This window comes from Myotis brandtii, unplaced genomic scaffold, assembly GCF_000412655.1.
Source record: "Myotis brandtii unplaced genomic scaffold, ASM41265v1 scaffold410, whole genome shotgun sequence".
NCBI lineage: Eukaryota > Metazoa > Chordata > Mammalia > Chiroptera > Vespertilionidae > Myotis > Myotis brandtii.
In genome coordinates, this window is record NW_005365764.1 from 2,869,400 (window position 1) to 2,890,055 (window position 20,656).

The following is a 20,656-nucleotide window of genomic DNA, read 5'->3' on the forward strand; positions in this document are numbered from 1 at the left end:
TTTAGCTGTCTGGCAGCCACAATCAGTTTCCTATTCAGGTTTGGGGAAATGCCTTTAGCCATTCCCAACAGGTGACTACATGTGTGACTCAACCCTGTTGAGTCCCCAAGTCTCATCAACCTTTTGATGAAACTCTTGAAATTATGACATGCTGGAATTGGTCCCTGGCACCTGCATATGCAAATTAACCACCATCTTTGTTGGGTTAATTTGCATAGTCACTCTGATTGTCTGGTGGGTGCAGCCGAGTGGCAGAGTGACTGAGTGATGGTTAATTTGCATGTTTCTCTTTTATTATATAGGACTAGAGGCCCAGTGCATGAAATTTGTGCATGGGGGGGATCCTCTCAGCCTGGCCTGCACCCTCTCCAATCTAGGACCCATTGGACATCCCTCTCGCTGGCTCCTAACCGCTCACCTGCCTGCCTGCTTGATCGCCCCTAACCACCTCTGCCTGCCAGCCTGATCGCCCCTAACTGCCCTCCCCTGCCTGCCTGATTGCCCCTAACTGCCTTTGCCTCAGCCCCACCACCATGGCTTTGTCTGGAAGGAGGACCGGATGACCAGAAGATGTCTGGTTGGCCCAGTCTAATTAACATATTACCCTTTTATTAATACAGATATGAAAAGGAGGCAATGTAGAGATTCAAACTTGGGTCTGAATACAGAGTTCACACACAGAACCACTGTACTGATGGCCTAACAGATTCTCAGATATTGTCAATGAACATTCATGTGGTGGTTGTCAGTGAGCAGGGGCTGCCGATGATGGGTAATGGAAGCCCACTAGCTTTCCTAGTGAATTAAGAAAGCCTCTTATTTTCCAGAAATCTACCACACAATATGCTGTCGTTTGTGCAAGGAGAGTGACTCGGTGGTTTTAATAGTTGGGTGAGTAAAGGGGTAAGTGGGGAGGGCCAGAGAAACCATGCTGTGACCTGGAGTGAGGGGGCGGGAGGTAGGGACTCAGATAGCAGGGAGTTGAAGGACATCAGGAGCAAGGACATCAACAAGGAGGAGAGGAAGGAAGAGGGAGAGACGGAGAGGCAGAGAACAGGCCCTCCTTCCTGTGGGCAGCCCGTGGGTATGCTTCAATGGGGTGTTCTGTGTGTGGCATCATTTGGAAGCTGGGTGGGGGGTGGGCTGCATTAAGCAGGTCAGCTGCGGAGCTTCACAGTGCAGCACTTTCGGGTGGAATGCTCTTGGTTGAGCAGAACAGCCCGGCACGTCTCTCCACTAAATGCCCACCGTGCTCTGCGCCATCACCAGGGCAACCACAAGCACCATCACATCATTTCCAAGTGCTCTCCAGAGAGCGGTCCACCCTGGCGAGATCCATCAAAGGAAGGGAGAAAAATTAAAAAGCCACTCTCTCTCCTAACTGATTTTGGAGAGTCACCCACCCAACCTGAAAAGGCGGTGAAGAGGGCTTGGTGGACATGGGGCAGGAGAGACCTGGGCAGACCCCCTCCCTGGGAAGCCCCCCTCCCTGGGCCTCCATGAACATGGGGCAGGAGAGACCTGGGCGGACCCCCTCCCTGGGAAGCCCCCCTCCCTGGGAAGCCCCCCTCCCTGGGCCTCCATGTCAGGCAAACTGGACATACATGAGGAGTGGTCACTGTCGTGGTGTGGCCTTGTCCTCCTGCCTAACACAGGGTCCCACTGGGGCTGGGAGGTGCCTCTGATTGTGCTTCTCCTGCAGTTTTGTTGAAATGCACGCCCCAGGAAGAAATACCAATTGCCAACATCTTGGTGGGGCTCCATTTCCTGGCTTTCCTGTGGCACAGCTAGCTGAGTAGAGTGAAAAAATAGATGTCAGTCCCAGCTGAGGGAGAGAGACCCGGATAGCACGTCACCTTACAGTTCTTGGCTCCAAAACTGTTTCTTCGGGGGGAATGGAAATCTGGATCCAATTGTTGGCCCTTACATGGCGTACTGCTCTGGTTGTGCTACCCAGTGGTCGGCAAACTGTGGCTCGCGAGCCGCGTGCGGCTCTTTGGCCCCTTGAGTGTGGCTCTTCCACAAAATACCGACTTCTGCACATGGGCCATGAAGTTTCAATCGCACTGTACATGCGCGCCCGCACGTGATATTTTGTGGGTTTAGGAGTGAAAGCATTGCCGTCCCAGGCAGCTCAGAAGAGGGGCATCAGAATGGACAAGGCTGGCAGAAGCTTTGTGGATCCCGTAAAGCGTTTCCGAAGTGAGAGGCCAGCATTTGGAAGAGTGAAATTTCTCTCCAAACTCAGATTTCTGGAATCTCTTGAAAAATGCCAGGCTGGCGAACCCCCGTGACAGCTGCCCCTGGGTGAAGCCAGGGGCTGGAGTTGGGGTAGTTGATCTGAAGGAGGTGCATACTAGTATGTTATCTGCTGGCAATTGGTAGTATCTAAGTCAGTGGTTCTCAACCTTGGCTGCACATTAGAATCACCTGGAAATCTTTTTAAAATCCTCATTTCTGGGCCTCATCCTCCGGAAATTGTTTCTTTGTGACTAATGTTGTGGCCCCACCCCATAACAAAGAAACAGAATTTCCGGAGGATGAGGCCCAGAAATCAGGATTTTAAAAAGATTCCCAGGTGATTCTAATGTGCAGCCAAGGTTGAGAACCACTGGTCAGTCTTCAAGAGGTGAGGCCACAAAGACCTGTGAGCATGGCAGCCTTATTTACAATCTAAACCCAGGCCAGCTGCTCGTAAGAGAAATCCAAAAACCAGGGAACAGGTGTGAGCCGGGGCAGCCCCAGCAGGTAGGTTCTGAGGGAGGGGGCTCCTGGTGGTGATAGCTAAGCTGTGGACCAATTGGTGGATGGCAGGGCTCTTGAGGTCACAACGTGTCCCCTAACTTGACCTGGAGACAGTGGGACTAGCAGCTGCCGCTTACAGAGCCCCTGTGCTGGGCACTGAGGACTTTCTGTCTCTGAGCTCATTTAAGCCCCAGACCTTAACTTTAACTGCTCAGATCTTAGAAGGAGGAGTTAATGGAAGAACTTGAAGCCCAGGATGCTAGGCACAGGTGTTTGGGGCTCTACTGGGGTGATGAGTGTAAACCATGTTCCTTGATTCCCTTCTAGATACCGCCTGGCGCCCCAGCACAGGTTCCCGGTGCCAATAAGAGACTGCTTCGTGGCCGCCACCCACTTCCTGAAGTCCCTTGACATGTATGGGGTGGATCCAGCCCGGGTTGTGGTCTGCGGTGACAGCGCGGGAGGGGGAGTGGCCGCGGCAGCTTGTCAAAAATTTATGGATCGTTCGGATCTGCCCAAGATCCGGGCCCAGCTTCTGATCTACCCCACTCTCCAAGTCCTGGATTACCAGCTGCCTTCCTTCCAGCAGAATAAGAATGTCCCACTGATCACTCTGGATTTTGCCTTCCTCTGTATGTCTTATTACCTGGACGTGAGCCCCCAGTGGAAAAACGAGATCCTGAAAGGCGCCCATATGCCTGCCCAAGTCTGGGAAAAGTACAGGAAGTGGTTGGACCCCGAAAACATCCCGGAGAGGTTTAAGAAGAGAGGCTACCGCCAGGTGGCCCGTGCGCCCCTGAATGAGGCTGCCTACCTGGAGACAGACCTCCTCCTGGATTTGCTGAACTCGCCCATGCTTGCAGAAGACGAAGTAGTGTCTCGGTTCCCGGAAGCCTGCATCGTGAGCTGTGAGTATGACATTCTCCGGGACAATTCACTGCTGTACAAGAAGAGACTGGAGGGCCTGGGCGTCCCAGTGACTTGGCACCACATGGAGGATGGTTTCCACGGGGCGCTGAACACCCTCGGCATGGGCTGCCTTCAAGTCCCCTGCGCCACGAGGATTCTGAGGGTCATGGTCCAGTTTATAAAGGGGCTGTGAGCATCTTTCCCTCCCCCGGGAGCTATGAGTGTAGGTTCCGCCATCATCCAGTTCCTTATGGACCTCTCTGTTGCTGATGGAGGTGATGCTGAGTGGGGCTAGGGGAGAATATTGAGATTGCTATCTTCTTCTTTAAACAAACAAACAAACAAAAAAACACAAAACAACAAAAAACACAGCCCGGCCAATTGAGCTTTGATCTATGAACCAGAAGGTCATGGTTTGATTCCCGGTCAAGGCATATGCCCAGGTTGTGGGCTAAATCCCCAGTGTGGGGCGTGCAGGAGGCAAGCTGATCAATGATTCTCTCTCATCACTGATGTTTCTATCTCTCTCTCCCTCTCCCTCCTTCTCTCTGAAATCAATGAAAATATTTAAAAACAAATATATATATTTTTAATCACACCAAGTATATTTTTGTCTTATTTTATTTTATTTTTTTGTTAACCTTCACTCAAGGATATATTCCTCTCCCCCCCCCACCACCATTGATTTTTAGAGAGAGTGGAAGGGAGGGGAAGAAACAGAAACATCAATGTGAGAGAGACACATCAATTGGTTACCTCCCACACATGCCCTGACCAGGCTGGGGATCAAGCCTGCAACCAAGGTACGTGCCCTTGACTAGAATCGAACCTGAGACCCTTCAGTCCGTGGGCTGACGCTCTAACCACTGAGTCAAACTGGCTAGGGCACCATCTTCTTCTTGCTCCAGGTTCTAGAATCAGAGATGCATGTTTCTGATGTCTGAAGGGAGAGCAGTAGATGTGACAGGTTTGGCGGGGAGGGTGGGGGTCTTTGTCTGTGTGCATCGTTGGGAAAAAATGGTCTGTAGTGGCCTTTTGCGAGAGTGAATGAGCATGTAAGGCAGCGGTTCTCAACCTGTGGGTCGCGACCCCTTTGGCGGTCGAACGACCCTTTCACAGGGGTCGCCTAAGACCATCCTGCATATCAGATATTGACATGACGATTCATAACAGTAGCAACATTACAGTTATGAAGTAGCAACGAAAATAATTTTATGGTTGGGTCACAACATGAGGAACTGTATTGAAAGGGCCAGAAGGTTGAGAACCACTGATGTAAGGGTTGCCCACAGCCTCCCTGAGGCAGGGTTCAGACTGCCCAGGCTGATCCAGACTGTGGGTAACAGGAGTGACCACTTGGCTGGCCGTGGAAACACCCAGGGCATCATGTGCAATCTCATGGGCTTTTCCCAATCTGGCTGAGAGGGTGGGGCTCTGATGGCCTAGACTTGCAGGTGGAGGAAGAGAAACTGGTTCCACTCTCCTCCTCTGGGTACAGGGTGACATGTTTCTTGCGGTTCCCCTGTCTCTGAGTTCAGAGTCTCAATTGCCTGGGCTGGAAGAGTTAGGGCGGAGTGGGTAGGTTTTCCATGGTGGTTGGCAGCTAGCGACAGATGACAGCTCAGAGCCACTGATTAGGGGAGCTCTGGAGCTCTTGGTGTCAAAGTGTCAGAAGAGAGCATTTGGGCCCTGGCTGGTTTGGCTCAGTGGATAGAGCATCCACCTGTGGACTGAAGGGTCCTGGGTTCGATTCCAGTCAAGGGCATATGCCCGGGGTTGCCTGGCTCAATCCCTAGTGGGAGGTGTGCAGGAGGCAGCTGATCAATGACTCCTTCTCATCATCGATGTTTCTATCTCTCTCTCCTCCCCTTCTCTCTGAAATCAATAAAAATATTTTTTTTCAAAAAACAAAACAAAACAAAAAAAGAGAAGAGAGCAGTTGAAAAGGTCTGGGTCCTGAGTCAGAGACCCATGAAGACCGAGTCTGACCAAACTCAATCTTACCTACAGTGAGAAATTGAGGAAGGGCCAAAGGTACTGAAAATGTGTAGCAAGGACTATTTCTGTTGCAAGACACAGAACCAACTCAAACTGACCTAAATCAGAGACAAAAACAAAACAAAAAAGAGAAGAGAGCAGTTGAAAAGGTCTGGGTCCTGAGTCAGAGACCCATGAAGACCGAGTCTGACCAAACTCAATCTTACCTACAGTGAGAAATTGAGGAAGGGCCAAAGGTACTGAAAATGTGTAGCAAGGACTATTTCTGTTGCAAGACACAGAACCAACTCAAACTGACCTAAATCAGAGACAATGCATTGGCCCCAGGGATAAATTAGGATTGGTTTGATGCAGGAACTCAAACAATGTCACCAGCGACCTTTTCTTCTTTCCTCTAGTCAATGATTTTCCCTGTTTATTTTACCTTCACTTCTCTATTGGCCCCAGGGATAAATGCTCAACCACTGGGTCACAATGGCCGGATTGGTTTGATGCAGGAACTCAAACAATGTCACCAGCGACCTTTTCTTCTTTCCTCTAGTCAATGATTTTCTCTGTTTATTTTACCTTCACTTCTCATGGTGGCCCCGAGCAGCTCCATACTTCTATTCTCCCAGGGTCATTATATAGGATTTGCCTCATTCTCAGCAGTCCCAGCAGAGATCGCATTATAACTGGATGGCTGTATGGGCTTTCGGCATGCTGTGTCCAGTTGCCACAACCAAGGGAATGGACTGCTCTGACTCACCAGACACAAGTCCCATGCCACCCTTGGAGAGGAGGGTGGAGGCAACTCCACCTGGTGCTTGAACTGAGCACAGGGGAGGGAGAGACTACTTCCCTCACATCAACACTTACTCTACTGGGTGGATGTCAACACTCACCCTGCTGCAGAAGCTAAATTGAATCCTGAATCAAGGTACATGCAAGTGGCAAGAGAGGACAAGAACCACGGGCAAGCTGACCACCTGCCCCTTAGAAATAGAAATTCCTCTAAATGGATGACTCATAACCGGCCATTGTGACCCAGTGGTTGAGCATCAGCCTATGAATCAGGAGGTCATGGTTGGATTCCCTGTCAGGGCACATGCCTAGGTTGTGGGCTTGATCCCCAGTGGGGTGTGGGGGTCGTGCAGAAGGCAGCTGATCAATGCTTTTCCTCTCATCATTGATGTTTCTATCTCTCCCTCTCCCTTCCTCTCTGAAATCAATAGAAAAAATATTTCTTAAAAAATGGTCTGGCTGGCATGGCTCAGTAGTTGAGCGTGGATCTGTGAGCCAAGCGGTCACGGTTCGATTCCTGGTCAGGGCACATGCCTAGGTTGCAGGCTCGATCCGCACACAGGGGCATGCAGGAGGCAGCCCATCAGTGATTCTCTCTCATCATTGATGTTTCTATTTCTCTCCCCTTCTCCTTTCCTCTCTGAAATCAATAAAAAATATATTTTAAAAAAGTAATAAAAAAGGATGACCCAGGGTCCCATGCTGACCCTGTCTGGTCTTCAGGAGACTCTATTCCTGGTTGGCCAGTGGTTTTTACAGACCAAGACCCAAGTTTACAAAACCCCCCATGCATTCCTTTAACTGGCTTTCAGTTGAATGTTGGTGCTGAAACATGGGACAGAGAAGAAGCCATTGGGTGGCTTCTCGATCTATTCACAGCAGGCAGACCCGCAGGTGGCTTTTATGGAGAACTAGAAACCCCTCATTGAAAGAACATTGTTGCCGAAACCGGTTTGGCTCAGTGGATAGAGCGTCGGCCTGCGGACTGAGGGGTCTCGGGTTCGATTCCGGTCAAGGGCATGTACCTGGGTTGTGGGCACATCCCCAGTGGGAGATGTGCAGGAGGCAGCTGATCGATGTTTCTCGCTCATCGATGTTTCTAACTCTCTATCTCTCTCCCTTCCTTTCTGTAAAAAATCAATAAAATATATTTAAAAAAAAAAAAAGAACATTGTTTGGTGGCCATTCAGCTGTTGGGGAGCACTGGAATCTGAGAAGCATGGTCCCTTTTGAGAAGACCTCTGAGTTGAGTCTGGTTGGCTTCCCTCCTGGAGTGTGGTCTTTGTTATTTCACTGTTGCCTCTGGAGGCAGGTGGAGAGACATGAGCTGATCTTCTGGAGAGTTGGGTGGTTGGCTCTTCCGCTGCGGGGTGCTGAGGAGGGGGATGAGCCACGGGAGGATTGTTCAACAGTGGAGGTGAGTGGGCTATACTTTAGGGACCGAAAGCACTATTAGATGGACCTCCACCCCAACCACCTGATAAGTGCTTGCAGCCCTGCTCTTGTCTCCTGCTCGCTTATGACCTGGGGTGGAGGACTGCCCCTCCCCTGGCTCATTGCACTCCTACCCCCTGTTTCGGGGATCTGCAAATAATAAGTCTTGTGACTTCGCCTCCTTTTTTAAAATTTTTTTTTAAATATTTGACTGATTTTTTACAGAGAGGAAGGGAGAGGGATAGAGAGTTAGAAACATTGATGAGAGAGAAACATCGATCAGCTGCCTCCTACACATCTCCTACTGGGGATGTGCCCGCAACCAAGGTACATGCCCTTGACCGGAATTGAACCTGGGACCTTTCAGTCCGCAGGCCAACGCTCTATCCACTGAGCCAAACCGGTTAGGGCACCTCCTTTGCGTGAGTATTGAAACTGCACCTTCAGTCAAAATGACCCTGGGATTTGCGCTTCCTCAAAGTGGAAACTTGGATGCTGAGGGAGCTACCTGCAACCCTGTATGGGGGAGGGGGGGCTGGTGCCACCTCATTCTGCAGGTCATAATCTGAATGAATTCCACAAAGTGGGTATTCTGAAGCCCATTTTACAGATGAGGAAATTGAGGCCCAGAGACATTAATAACAACACTTATTTCCTGTTTCTTTCCGGTCAGGCTCAAGGCCAGCTGACTAACTAGTTTGTCCAAGGCCATGTGATTGGCCAGGTGCTGTGCATTGCAACCCCAATCTGTCTAACAATAACCCATATCTGCCGTGCCCCATGGCCCATTAACCCTCCATGGCCCATTAGCCCTTTTCTTTCCCATCATTCAGAATGATGACCGTGGCCTTACTTGAGTCGTTTCCCGTCCAAGTAGGTGTTTGCTGCTGAGTCAGGTCAACAGAGTCCCGTGTTTTGCCATCTGGTTTCTTTTGTTAACTGACTGTAGCTTTCTCTAAGTGGGAAGGACTTTGGAATTGCTACCTGTAAGTGCCCAGCTAACACAGCTCAGGGGAGATGGACACCCACACACCTATAAACCCGGACACCCTGGGAATGTTTTCTCAGTAAATTCCCAGGACTTCCCTGGAAAGATCTGCCAGGTAGCCCAGAGCACGTGCCATCTGCTGAAGGACGATGAGTTGCATCCCAAATTGCTGTCTTTGGTCAGGAGCAGGCAATTTCAGACAAGGTCTGAGGGCAAAGTTGAAAAATTGACAAAATTAGTCTCTTCCCCCAGTGTCCTCCTCAGGTGCTCCTCACTCCCAGCCAGGACCTCTCTGCCTTTCTGATCCCAATGACTGCTTGGTCTCTCTTCTTGTTCCTGAGCTAGTATAGGCTAGTAGAGGTTAGGATCTGCTGCAGTGACAAATGGCCCTGCCGTCTTTAGTGGCTTATGACAGCCAAAGACTATTTCTTGTTCATGTTAACTCATTACTCAGCCCTCACCGGTCGGCAGCAGCTCTATTCCATGTGTGTCTGTCTGTTCTGAGATCCAGGTTGATGGAACAGCCTCTATTTGAAACATCTCTGGTCTCATGGCAGAGGGAAAAAGAACCTGGTAGATCCCAAAGCTTCTGCTCAGAAGTAAGGCTCATGGTTCCTGCTCACCTTTCATTGGCCAGAGCAAGTCATGTGGCCAAGGCTGACATTGACAGGACAGAGGGCAGTAGATATTTTTGGACAACATGACAACTGCCACACTTTGCATCATATTTCCACTTCCATTCTACCTTTTAAAAAGTTAATTTTAAGTTACCTAAGGGTTACATAAATATCTATACTAATAATAGAGGAATATGTAAATTGGCCAGGATGCCATCCCATAATGACCAATCAGGATGGGGGTGGGGCTGCGGTGGAGAGCTCTCAGCATGCCTGCGCTGGCATCTGAAGGGCACAGAGAGGAAGGGAGAGCAGATAGGCAGTTAGGGGGATCAGGCCAGGAGGGGAGAGCAGATAGGTAGTTAAGGGGATCAGGACAGGAGGGGAACGCAGATAGGCAGTTAGGGGGATCAGGCTGGCAGAGGAGAGCAGTTAGGCAACTAGGGCAATCAGGCCAGGAGAGGAGAGCAGTTAGGCAGTTAGGGGGATCAGGCCAGGAGGGGAGAGCAGTTAGGGGCATCAGGCAGGCAGGCAGGTGAGCGGTTAGGAGGCAGTGGTTCTGGATTGTGAGAGGGATCCTGGATTGGAGAGGGTGCAGGCCAGGCTGAGGGACCCCGCCCCTGCCGGTGCACAGGGCCTCTAGGTTTTAAATAAAGCCTTCACATACTAGAAATAAGGCAAAGTCCTTTCTGATGACTCTCCTGCAACTCTATTACCATGTATCTGTTCCTATTGGGGGGAGGGGATACTAGGATCTTCCAATATTTCAAAGCCTGTTTCGATGCTTGTATATACGTAGGTATATATATACCCAAAGAAAATATATAGAGTATTATTTTGTGGGATGACTGCCTTACATTGGTACATAAAATAATAATTCTATACAAGTAGTGCCACTGGGGTTTCCCCCCTCAATATATCTTAGAAATCTAGCCTAGTAAACAGTAGAGATCTATTTGCCTCTTTCTTTTTAGCTGCTGCATAATATTCCATGGTCTGGCCACATTACAGTTCCTAGACATTCCCATCTGGAGGACACATTTTGGACTCTTTCCAGTTTTTTACAGACAAACAAGTCTGTAGTGAACATTTCTGCACCCCCCTCTGCACGTGTGATTCTCTGTGATAGATCCAAGAAGGGTTGGTGGCTGGGCACTATATATATATTTAGTTTATGGGCACATTTTGAAAGTTGACGAACTCTCTCAAAATGTCTATCCCATTCTCTTTTATTCAGCAGATATCAGCTGGGAGGGAAGTAGTTGGATCATAATCACCAATCCCAAAAGCAGAAAGAAAATGGATTAGCTTGACAAATGACAGGGTGGGACCGAGTTGATGCGGCTTGTCTGTATTTTAGAAGGGAAGTTCCTTAGCTCAAATGAAACTCTGCAAGAATCAGTGAAGGAGTCAGATCAGGCTGCAGTCTTACTGGGTTGTTGCCTCTAACATCCTTGTCTCCATCTAACAAAAGTGGCTCCTCCTTCCCCAAGGTGGCCAGGGCCTGCTCTGTTCCCTGGCCAGCCCATCACTATCCTAACATTGCCGCTGGGTGTCTTGCAAATTGTAAGACAAGGTTGAATATGATAAGGAAGTGCCTGGGGTTCAGTTTCAAAGCATTATTTCGTCATAGGCAAAACCCTTCAAGGGTCCATCTCCATCACTATGAAACAATTTCACGGAAGGACAGATGAATTTTAAGTTGAAAAAACACATTCTGGGTTTGCTGCTGTGTCACAAGGCTCCCCCCCAGGAGGCAGAGGGATGAAGGACTTGTGGTCTAGAGCCAACTGGAGGCCCAAAGTTTACTTCATCTCCAGACCCTCAGTTTTCTTTCCTCGAAATGGGGATAATCTTATCAAGTGCATGGGGGGTGTTTTATTAAATCTTGAGCCTTGAGTATCTGGTGAGGATAACAAATTGCTTTTGTGTCCGGGAACCCTCTATTCAAAAAGAATCTAGAATTACCCCCTTTTGGGATATTGCTGCCCCAATGTCCCAAATATATTCCTCTAATATAGAGGAAGGAATGGATTTTGTTACTAAAATAAACTTGGTTCAGGCACGTGGGGAAGAGAGGATGGAACATTTATTGACCCCATAGATGTGACAGGCATTTTGCAAATGCTTGATCGGTCACTGAATTCTCATAACCTGACGAAGGACATATGAGGTGCTTACTCCCAATTTGTAGATTAGGAAACCACAGTTGACTTGGCCAAGGGCCTGGGTGAGAGGTGCAACTGGAAGTTGAAGCCAAGTGTGTCTGAGTTCCAAGTGCACCGCCCACCACCATTGGGTTCCTTGTGCAACAACCCCAAGCTGGTTGGCCATCTCCAACAAGTGTTTCCAGGCCACAGGAGACCAGAGAGAAGAAGTCAATGCTTCATTCACCTCCCAGGTCTCATTGTAGGCACTACCTGCTCTGGAGAGCCGCCCTCCCCCAGAGGGTGCAATCCCGCTGCGAGTCTTCAGGGCACCCTGTAGCTCCTCGAGCCCAGCACTGAGCACACGGAGTTGTGAGCATGCCATGACCGACATGCCTGCCCCTAGACTGGCTTAAAGTGATCCTGTTTCTAATGCCCATGGGTGACCGAAAAAACAAATGGCAGTCATCTCTGGAGAAAGATAATATCATCCTAGACCTCCCATTATTTTTGCAAATAATTTTTCAGATACCGGGCATGTGAGAAGTGTTAGCAGTCAAAACTCACAGAAACAACAGTTAAAAAAAAAAAAAAAAGAAAGGGGGGGAAAAGAAAAACCACAGACTGTAAAATAGCTGTGTTCACTATGTCCAAGGAGATAAAATCTATAGGCTATATTTGTAAATATAATCTATTAACCTGCAGGTTTATAATTCCATACATTTGAAAATCTGGAAGGCAAAATGTGATAGGTAATCTGAAAATTCAGAAGGCTAAAAAAATAAAAATATGAAACTATGAAAAGTAACATAATATATGTGTGTATATATCATATATACAAATCACACAGACATTTTAGAATTAAAAAATGCAACAAATCAAATGAAACATTCAAGGATGGGTTTAGTCACCTTAGACACACTTGAGAGAGGATAGGTAACTGGAATATAGGTCAGAAGGGATGATTCAGAATCAAGCAGAGAGACAAAAGAATAGAAAATGCAGAAGATGTGGGCAGGAGTCACGAGGATTCAGTGAGAAGCCACAGCAAAGATGTAACTGCTGTCCCAGAAAGAAAGAAAGGAGGAAGGAGGAAGAAGCAATATTTGACATATAGTGATGGAAAATTTCCTGGAGATCCCCAAACCTCCTTCAGGGAAACTGCGAGGTCAAAACTGCTTTCTTTCTTTTTTTTTTTTAAAAAAAAATATTTTATTGATTTTTTACAGAGAGGAAGGGAGAGGGATAGAGAGTTAGACACATCAATGAGAAAGAAACATCATTCAGCTGCCTCCTGCACACCCCCCACCGGGGATGTGCCCGCAACCAAGGTGGGGATGTGCCTGCAACCAAGGTACATGCCCTTGACCGGAATCGAATCTGGGACCCTTGAGTCTGCAGGCTCACGCTCTATCCACTGAGCCAAACTGGTTAGGGCAAAACTGCTTTCTTAATAATTATTTATTACTCAAGGGACATACCAATTTAATTTAAGGGATTATAAATAAATATTAATATTTATGTAGTATTATATTTCCAATGATGATATAATGGAATAGCCATTGACATTTTTCCATTTTTTAAAAAATTAAATTTACTGGGGTGACATCTATATATATATAAGCCTAAGTGACCGTTACAACCAATTGACTGAATGACCGGTCAACCGGTCACTATGATGCACATTGACCACCAGAGGGTAGATGCTCAATGCAGGAGCTGCCCCTTGGTGGTCAGTGCACTCCCACAGCCAACCTCCCGCGGTCCTCCCCATCCCCTGCCTCCCACCCGGCTGGCCCCAATTGACCCCGATCGCCAGCCAGGCCAGGGGACCCCATCCGTGCACGAATTTGTGCACCGGGCCTCTAGTTTGTTAATAAGATTATATATATCTCAAGTGTACAATTCTATGCTACATCATCTGTATATTGTATTGTGTGTCTACCATCCATACTAAGATCTTATTTGTCCTTTTTATTTAAAAAATAGATTTTTATTGATATCAGAGAGGAAGAGAGAGGGAGAGAGAGATAGAAACATCAATGATGAGAGAGGATCAAGGATCGGCTGCCTCTTGCACGCCCCCTACTAGGGATCAAGCCCACCACCCGGGCTTGTGCACTGACCTGGAATCGAACCAGCAACCTTGTGGTTTATGGGTCGATGCTCAAGCCCTGAGCCACACTGGCTGGGCCAGGAGAGTATTTATACTCAGTCTATCACCATGGTGACAGTCAACAATACGGAATCCAAGATCAAGTGACCTCTTCCTGGAAGCTGAAAGTAGACTCTCAATGCCCTTTTATTCTGTGAGGTTGGCAGGCTGTCATCTACAACTCACTCAGAAGGGTGTCAGAGAAGAAAAAAAAAAGGCACCCCAAACTCAGCAACTTCATAATATCCCCGCTCCCAAAACCTAAGACGGTGTCAAGTCAAAGAAACCTGGGGTGAATCCTTACCATGCAGTTTTCGAATGCAGTAAGTTCACAGTCATTATATACTCCAAGCTGGAAGGTCGAGAGCAAGTATTCAACCAGAGTGCTCACCGGAAACTGGGTGGAAGAGAGGAGGAAGGTAAGGAAAGAGAGAGGGCGGACAGAGGGCTCAGAGGAGAGGCCTGGCAGGGAGAGGTAGGAGTGCAGTCATTACTACATTCAAATTAAGGGCCATAGATGGTTGCCTCTTAAGAATAGGGCCTGAGCGTGTCTGTGTGTGCTCCATCGGGGAGTTACAGTCAAGCCATCATCAAGGTCCACCCCCCCCTCCCATCTTGAAAGTACCATAGCAGATGTGTCAACATAGTTGTGCTTCACAGAAGTCTTCTCAGTGGAGTGTTTCTAGGCATCTGATGTTTCCCGTTCCTAATTCCTCTGCACCTTGATTTGAAGAATCTCTGCTCTCCCTGGCCTGGCCCTTACCAGAACGTGGTACCTGCCGAGGCAGGCGGGACGTCCCTGCAGTGATGTCTGGGATGAGCTGCTGTTCTCTGGCACCTGTTCCACAACCTTGCCCTGCCTGTGCATTTCAGTTCTTTTTAAAACCTAGAAGAAACCATAGGCACTAAATATATTTTTATTGATTTCAGAGAGGAAGAGAGAGGGAGAGAGAGATAGAAACACCAACGATGAGAAAGAATCATTGATCGGCTGCCTGCTACACTCCCCCAACTGGGGACAGAGCCTGCAACCCGGGCATGTGCCCACGATCGGAATTGAACCCAGAACCGTTTGGTCCTTAAGCTCACGCTCTATCCACGGAGCCAAACCGGCTAAGGCTGCATTTCAATTTTTACTTTCAAAACGGAACAAATGGGCTCATGGTGTTTCCATGTACTTTAAAGGCCATTACAACAGATGGTACTTGGCCTGAATTGGCCGATTTAAAGTTGAGTATCTTCATTCTTGGCCATCAGGACTGTGAGCCACTATGCTAAGTGAAAGAAGCCAGCCACAGAGGTCAAATACTGTATGACTGCACTTACATTAGGTACCTTGAGTAATCAAATCCATAGAGATGGAAAGTAGAAGAATGGTGGGTGCCAGGGACTAGGGGGAGCGGGGGAGGGAGTTGTTGGATGGGGACAGAGTTTCAGTTTGAGATGATGAAAAAGTTCTGGAAATGGATGGTGGGCCGGTAGTTGCACAATAATGTGAATGTACTTAATGCCACTGAAGTGTACACTTAAAAATGGTTAAAATGGTAAATTTCATTATGTATATTTTACCACAATGAATTTTTAAAAAATATAAACTAGAAAAAATAATAGCCCGGCCAGCGTGGCTCAGTGGTTGAGCGTCGACCCATGAACTAGGAGGTCACGGTTCGATTCCAGGTCAGGGCACATGCCCAGGTTGTGGGCTCGGTCCCCAGTGTGGGGCATGCAGGAGGCAACCCATCGATAAGTCCCTCTCATCGTTGATGCTTCTGTCCCTCTCTCCCTCTTCCTTCCTCTCTGAAATCAAGAAAAAAAATTTTTTTTAAAGAACATAATATAGCAAGGGAGAAAAGAGTGGGTTGGAAAGACTGAGAACAAAGAAGAAAAAGAAAGGGAGGAGGCAAGCAGAGAGAGCATCAGGGAGAGAGGAGATGAGAGAGGGAACAGATGCCGACCATGAGAAGGGTTGGGTGACACCAATACCAGCTTCCCCTGGGGGTCCTGAGCGGTGGGGTGCACACTCCTTTCCCAATCCTGGAAGGATGTGGACAAAAGCCTGGGTTATGCAGGATGCCCTGGAGTCCTAATGTACCCTTTCTCTGCCCAGCATCCCTTGGCCCAGGAGCTGAGGGGTCGCAGCAGAAGTTATCTTGAATATTTGATCTTTTCCAGTTCATCAGAGACACTGACAAGACCCCCCAGAGCTCCTACAAGAAACAGTACATCCCTTTCCCCGGCCACAGACCGGACCAGATCTCCAGGTGGTATGGGAAGAGGAGAATCGAGGTAAGAGGGGGTGGGGGCTCCATGTTCAGGCTGGGCCCCTCCCCAAGGCTCAGAAGACCCCGCCAGCCCGGTTCCCTCTTGGGAACAGAGGAGTAGGCTCATCAGGACCCTCCCCAGCCCTGCGGCTGCCGAGGGCACTCACCTTTATGTTCTGAGGAGCAGAGATCCGTCCGACCTGGAGCTGGTAGCATCCCCACCTTGGATCCCAGCACTTCCCTGGACCATTTCCCCATTCCTCCCCGCTTCTCCAACAGGACACGGGCAAAGGATGGAGCAAACAGGCCGGCATGGTTAATATTGAGTTCAGGTGACTATAGTGAGGTGACTATAGGGAGGAATCACATAAGGTACTCCAAAACCAAGTGGAGGTGATGTGTAGATGACAGTGTTTTGTGTCACCTCAGCTCCAGCTTCCTGTTCTTTTGTGTAAAAAGTCAATGACCAGAAAAGTCAATGACCCTTCAGCACCCCTCAGTCACTGGGTGTCTGTGGTATGTCGTGTTCCAGGCCTGCGGAGTGGGGAGCAGAGAACTGTGCCCTCAGGTCACCCCCTTCCCATCACCCCTCCCTGACCCTACACCTGCCTGAATGCCGGGCAAGGCAGAAGGCACAGAACGAGGGGTGGACAGCTGTCAGATGGGGTGCATTTTGAAGCTGGAAGAGATTGTTGAGCTCAGCACCCTCCTTTTCCCATAAAAGGTGCCAGGGGTGGCGAGTGTCTTGTCTGTTGGCAAGGGACCACATAGGGGGCTGCTCTGAGAGAGAAGCAGGAGTGTCCTGAGAGTGCCCTTCATCACTGGCTGGAGTTGTCTTCTGCCTTTGGGGATCTGTGTCCGCATGAACGGCACCACAGTCTCCGCTCTGTGCTGACGACCCCCGGACTGGGCTGGCACTCTGGATCGGGTTGGCAACCCCTGAACTGGGCTGGTACCCCTGGACCAGGCTGGCACCCCTAGACCAGGCTGGCAACCCCTGGACTGGGCTGGCACCCCTGGATCGGTCTGGCAACCCCTGGACTGTGCTGACACCCTCAGACCACACTGCTGCTCCGGGCTGCCCCCTTTACCGTTAGTGTGCACCGAGGACACACAACTGCATCTCAATACAAGGAGGCAAAAATCAGAACCCACCACCGGGGGCTCCCAGTCCCCAGCCACCAGTGTACACGGGGCCCACGCCGTGCCCTTTCTTAAAGACCTTGGACCCATTACAAACCCTGACGAAGGGCTAACCACACAGACACGCAGTTGTTAAAATTAAGACAAGTCCCCCTCCCCCAACACACACACTAAATAGAGCGGACACGCGTTCCTACAGACTCTGAAATGGCCTGTTCACGTGGCTGCTTCCACACATCAGCTCTTCTTTCTGCTTCGTTCGGCACCACCTCCTCCCCCAGGACCCTTTCCATCTCCCTTCCCACCTCTTCTCCCTTCTTAGGCAAATGCTCATGGCACTGCAAGTTGCCGATGGGCAGATGAGGTTACGAGGTTACCAGCGAGGACCCCCTTCTTGTGCTTCCCTCCCAGGCAGGGGTATAAATCCCATTTTTCATTTTTTCTATTTGAGGATGATTTGCTACCATAGGGCCTTGCTAATCCCAGAGAGCTGCCCTCCCAGGGCTGGCTAATTCCTAGAGACAGTGAACAGCTGGCTCTCATCATGCCTTTCAGATGCAAACCAACACTCCAGAGCCCACCCCCCCCCCCCTTTATCTAAACTCGCTCTCCAAGACAGTATCCCCTACCTTAAATCACTCCAAGGACAGGTGCCCCCAACCAGAGGCACTCCCGGAGCCCAGAGCAGTCTGAAATGATTCAAACTCTGCAATCCTAAACAAACAAACAAAAAACCTATGCAATCCTAAACTTCTGAAACTTGCCTACCCTGCCTGGCTCACTCTCTGTCCATACTCCCTCTTCTGCCTCTGACCGATCTTGCTGCTTTGCTGGGAGGCCCTGTGTCATGGTGCCCCCTCCTTTTGGGGCCTGTAAGCTCTTCTTTCAAAGGCAGTTGTCTCTCTGTCACCTTACCTACCCTACCTGATGAAGACAAAAGTCCTGGGAACATAATCAAGACAGCAGGGCCGAGCCCCAAACCAAGAGGAACAGCACGAAAATTCTGGGTGGGGGAGGGGGGGAGGAGAGGGGAGGGACGCAGTGCGGGCTCTCTCCTTTCTTTCCCTCGCTGATGGGAAACTCTTTAAATGGCCTTCCCTGGTGTTGGGAACACTCTGGGCGCCTGGCGAGGGAGACCTTGGGAACCCCTGCTCCCCGCCTGTGCCCATCCCCCTGCCTCCCTCTGGCATTGTGATCTGACTTATTTATGGAACCACCACTTGAAATATTGGGTGCAGCCAGCATTTCCAGACCAGGGCCGACACAGGCCTCCCTGTCTGCTCCAGACAAGAGGACGGGCATGGTAATCAACATTATCCTCCCCCGTAAATCAGCCCAGCCCCCCAGCACCCCCATCCAGGCCAAGAGGATTTCCTTAAGAAAAGCACTGATTCAGGCAAACGTCCCAGGGCAAGGAGAACACGGCTTTCTTCTCCCCGTCAATCACTCCCCAGCAGAGAAACCCCTCCTCAGGTGTCCAGCCGAGGTCGCCATAAACCCTGGGCAGGAGAAAGCAGGTCTGGGGCGTCTCTGACTGTCCCCATAGTAACTGATGAAATACAAGGTGCATGCGTCAGGCCCGCGGTCCGCATCTTCTTTGGAAACAGGCAGTCGGTGGATGAGACAAACAGGGTCTGACTTCAGATCCCAGGGGCAGGCAGCGAGGTGGCGCTGGCTCTTCCCAGTCGGGGGGCGTCCTGACTTTCACACGAACGTGTCCCCAGAGCTCACGGACTTGGCAGAGGCTGGGGACCACTCCGACGGGAACCCACGGCAGCTGAGCTGAGACTGGTGCTGGAAGGTGAGCTGTATCGGGTCAGGACAGACAAGTGTGTTTCCTGTTCGGTGGCCCCGAGAGCCCAGGCTTGCCGGCGCCCGAGGAGGCCCCTTGGCCGGCAGCTCCACGGACCTCCAAGGCCGGCGACTCTGCCTCCGTCCACGGCCAGGTGAGGCCTTGCTCCCTCAGTCACATGCCCGTCGTGTCTGTCCTTCCAGGGGCTCCCGTACAAACACCTGATCACCCACCACCAGGAGCCCTCGCACCGCTACCTGATCAGCTCCTACGACGACCATTACAACAGGCACAATTATAACCCGGACCTGCCCTCGCACCGCACCTGGAATAGTCATAAACTGCTGTGGCTTCCAGAGAGAAACGACTTCCCCCTTCTCGGTATTTGTATAATTCGGGATCTTCCCCTATGTTGGGCTGTAAGGGGTCCGCACCTGCCCAGGACTGAGTGTGCTCAGCTCACGCAGAAGGACCTCGTGGGGGACCCTGACCCTAGGAGAGCATTAGAAGGAGATGATGGGGGGCGGGGGCGGGGAGAGAGTCCTATTTGCCCCCAGGCCTGCCACCTGCCTTCTCCCCTTCTTCTTTTTCTTTTTCTTTTTCTTTTTAAGATATTTTTATTGATTTCAGAGAGGAAGGGAGAGATTTTCTTTTTAAGATATTTTTATTGATTTCGAGAGGAAGGGAGAGAGAAACATCGATAAAGGGAATCATCGATCGACTGCCTTCTGCATGCCCCCCCTGGGGATTGAGCCACAACCCGGGCATGTGCCCTGACCGGGAATCGAATCATGCCCACCTGGTTCATAGGTCAATGCTCAACCACTGAGCCATGTCGGCCGGGCACACTTCATAAATAGTACCAAGTCCGGGTTCCGGAATGTGGTGGCATCTGGAGACACAGCAATGACAAACAGGGAGGGACTCCTGCCCTCGGGGACTTGACATTCCAGTCAAGAGACAGCTAAGACACCTTTAGAGAAAAGGATAGTAAATGAGCGAGTAAATGAGATAATTTTGGGCCGGGATAGGTGCTCTGAAGAAAAGAAAATGGGTAAAGATAGAGAGTGAGGCGGGTCTCCGTGGACCTCCTCTGGGTGGGATGGTGAGGGATGGGCTTTCCTGAGGAGATAACTGAGTTGAGAAGGAGGGAGCCATGTGGGGATTAAGGGGAAGAGCATTCCAGGGTGAGAGTAGCTGGTGAAAAAGATGCAAGACAGGAGTAGAGAACGACCCCACAGGGACCCACAGGCCACAGTAGGTGCGGATTTTGTCCTCCCCACAGTCCCAGGGCTCTGGAGGGATTTGTGTAGGAGACTGCCTTGCTTTGATTTGCCCTTCAAGCTACCCTGACCCTTGGCATCCACCCCTTTGCAGTCCTATCCTTCGATGCAAAGGGACCCTGAGGATATTTCTCCATTGATTTTTTTTTTTTTTGAGAGAGAGAGTGTGGAAGAGAGAGGGAGACAGAGAAATATCGATGTGAGAGAAACACATTGATTGGTTGCCTCCTGCACACCCCGACCAGGGCCCAGGCCGGGGAGGAGTGCCCTTGATCAGAATGGAACCTGAGGACTCCATCCACTGAGCCAGACCGGCTGGGGCTGCTCTGTCACGTTGGCAGGGGTTTCTTCATCTCACAAGGCCACGCTGCTCCCTTCCCCCCTGGGGTGGGGTAGTTACC

General features: G+C 50.0%; 2 protein-coding genes across 2 annotated transcripts in view; both read left to right on the plus strand.

Moving 5' to 3' along the window:
• Nucleotides 1-4,046, plus strand: part of LOC102248448 (arylacetamide deacetylase-like 3) — a 12,649-nt gene extending 8,603 nt beyond the window's left edge. Inside the window, exons 3-4 of the mRNA XM_005873454.2 lie at nucleotides 828-891; nucleotides 3,073-4,046. Coding sequence (XP_005873516.2) covers nucleotides 828-891; nucleotides 3,073-3,847 — 839 coding nt within the window. The 3' untranslated portion in view covers nucleotides 3,848-4,046. The remainder of the gene's footprint in view (nucleotides 1-827; nucleotides 892-3,072) is intronic.
• Nucleotides 4,047-14,081: 10,035 nt separating this feature from the next.
• The window catches only part of LOC102258348 (chromosome unknown open reading frame, human C1orf158), a 7,069-nt gene continuing 494 nt past the window's right edge, over nucleotides 14,082-20,656 (plus strand). The window contains exons 1-3 of the mRNA XM_014545458.1: nucleotides 14,082-14,099; nucleotides 15,949-16,062; nucleotides 19,176-19,353. Coding sequence (XP_014400944.1) covers nucleotides 14,082-14,099; nucleotides 15,949-16,062; nucleotides 19,176-19,353 — 310 coding nt within the window. The remainder of the gene's footprint in view (nucleotides 14,100-15,948; nucleotides 16,063-19,175; nucleotides 19,354-20,656) is intronic.